At 49.0% G+C, this 925-nt stretch overlaps 1 protein-coding gene across 1 annotated transcript; it reads right to left on the minus strand.

Annotated features, from left to right (window-relative positions):
• Nucleotides 1-65: 65 nt before the first annotated feature.
• Nucleotides 66-903, minus strand: Pmar_PMAR004993 (hypothetical protein; the record flags this gene model as incomplete). Its single annotated transcript, XM_002767954.1, has 3 exons — nucleotides 66-119; nucleotides 172-369; nucleotides 708-903. Coding segments are annotated over 3 exons (447 nt in total), but the record flags the coding sequence as incomplete, so codon positions are not given.
• Between the last annotated feature and the right edge of the window lie 22 nt (nucleotides 904-925).

Genomic DNA, 925 nt, shown 5'->3' on the forward strand with positions numbered 1-925 from the left:
GATTGGACACCAGAGAGCACTAATAGACAGACAAACGGCTTGCCGAAGCGTTTACCACAATTCTCCAGCGTTCTTTGGCATTGCCGTAGCCGCAACTCGAGCATTGCGATATCTTCCTTCTGAGAGGAGTCGTATCGGGGTAGAAAGTGGGAAGGAGGCTGAGCGACTCACCAAAGTATTCCACTCTGAACGATTAGAACTATCTTCTCCAATGAGGCATTTCCAACACTTCATGCAAGGGTTAGAAGCAGTAGCGACCTTGCTTGGGCTGGGAGGAGGATCCAGGGAGAGAAGGAATATGAATGCAGTGTTGAGGACAGCGGTCATGGAGGTAAGCCGAGGGATGGATGAAGAGTACTTATAGGATACCTGACAAACAGAGACGTAAGCTGAACTAAGATCCATCGTAGATCATCTCGACAACAATTTCGCATTGCAGAATGAAAGCGTTGGTGCGAATGACTAACTCGGATATCATCACATCTTTACAAAGAGTACTTCAAGGAGCCCTACAAGATACATATGTAGCTAACGGTTAACATAAGAATCCCGAGCGAGTTTACGAGTCGTGCAAGGCTGTTGCCTCTGAAGAGTCACCACCCCTGAGCGCAATTCCAAAAACTCGTTAGCGAGCTCATTAACTGAACACCGGAGAATTAGAGTTGATCTCGAACGATGATAGGAGCTGTTGATCGGGCATGACTTACGTTGTCGAATGAGACGCGGGTGACGATGGCGCTGAGCAGAGTTCGTTGCCTCGACACCGAGCCGGAGACGGACGCACAGATCGGGGTAGACTCATTCGAGGCAGCATCACGCATCTCGGGAGACTGGGATTGACTGAGGGAACCTGTTTGTGATCTCCCCACGGAAGTCAAATGAGGTATGGATGGAGCCTCAATTTGACAGTAACATCTGAGATAGA

The sequence above is a fragment of the Perkinsus marinus genome (genome assembly GCF_000006405.1).
Source record: "Perkinsus marinus ATCC 50983 genomic scaffold scf_1104296969416, whole genome shotgun sequence".
Classification (NCBI taxonomy): domain Eukaryota; phylum Perkinsozoa; order Perkinsida; family Perkinsidae; genus Perkinsus; species Perkinsus marinus.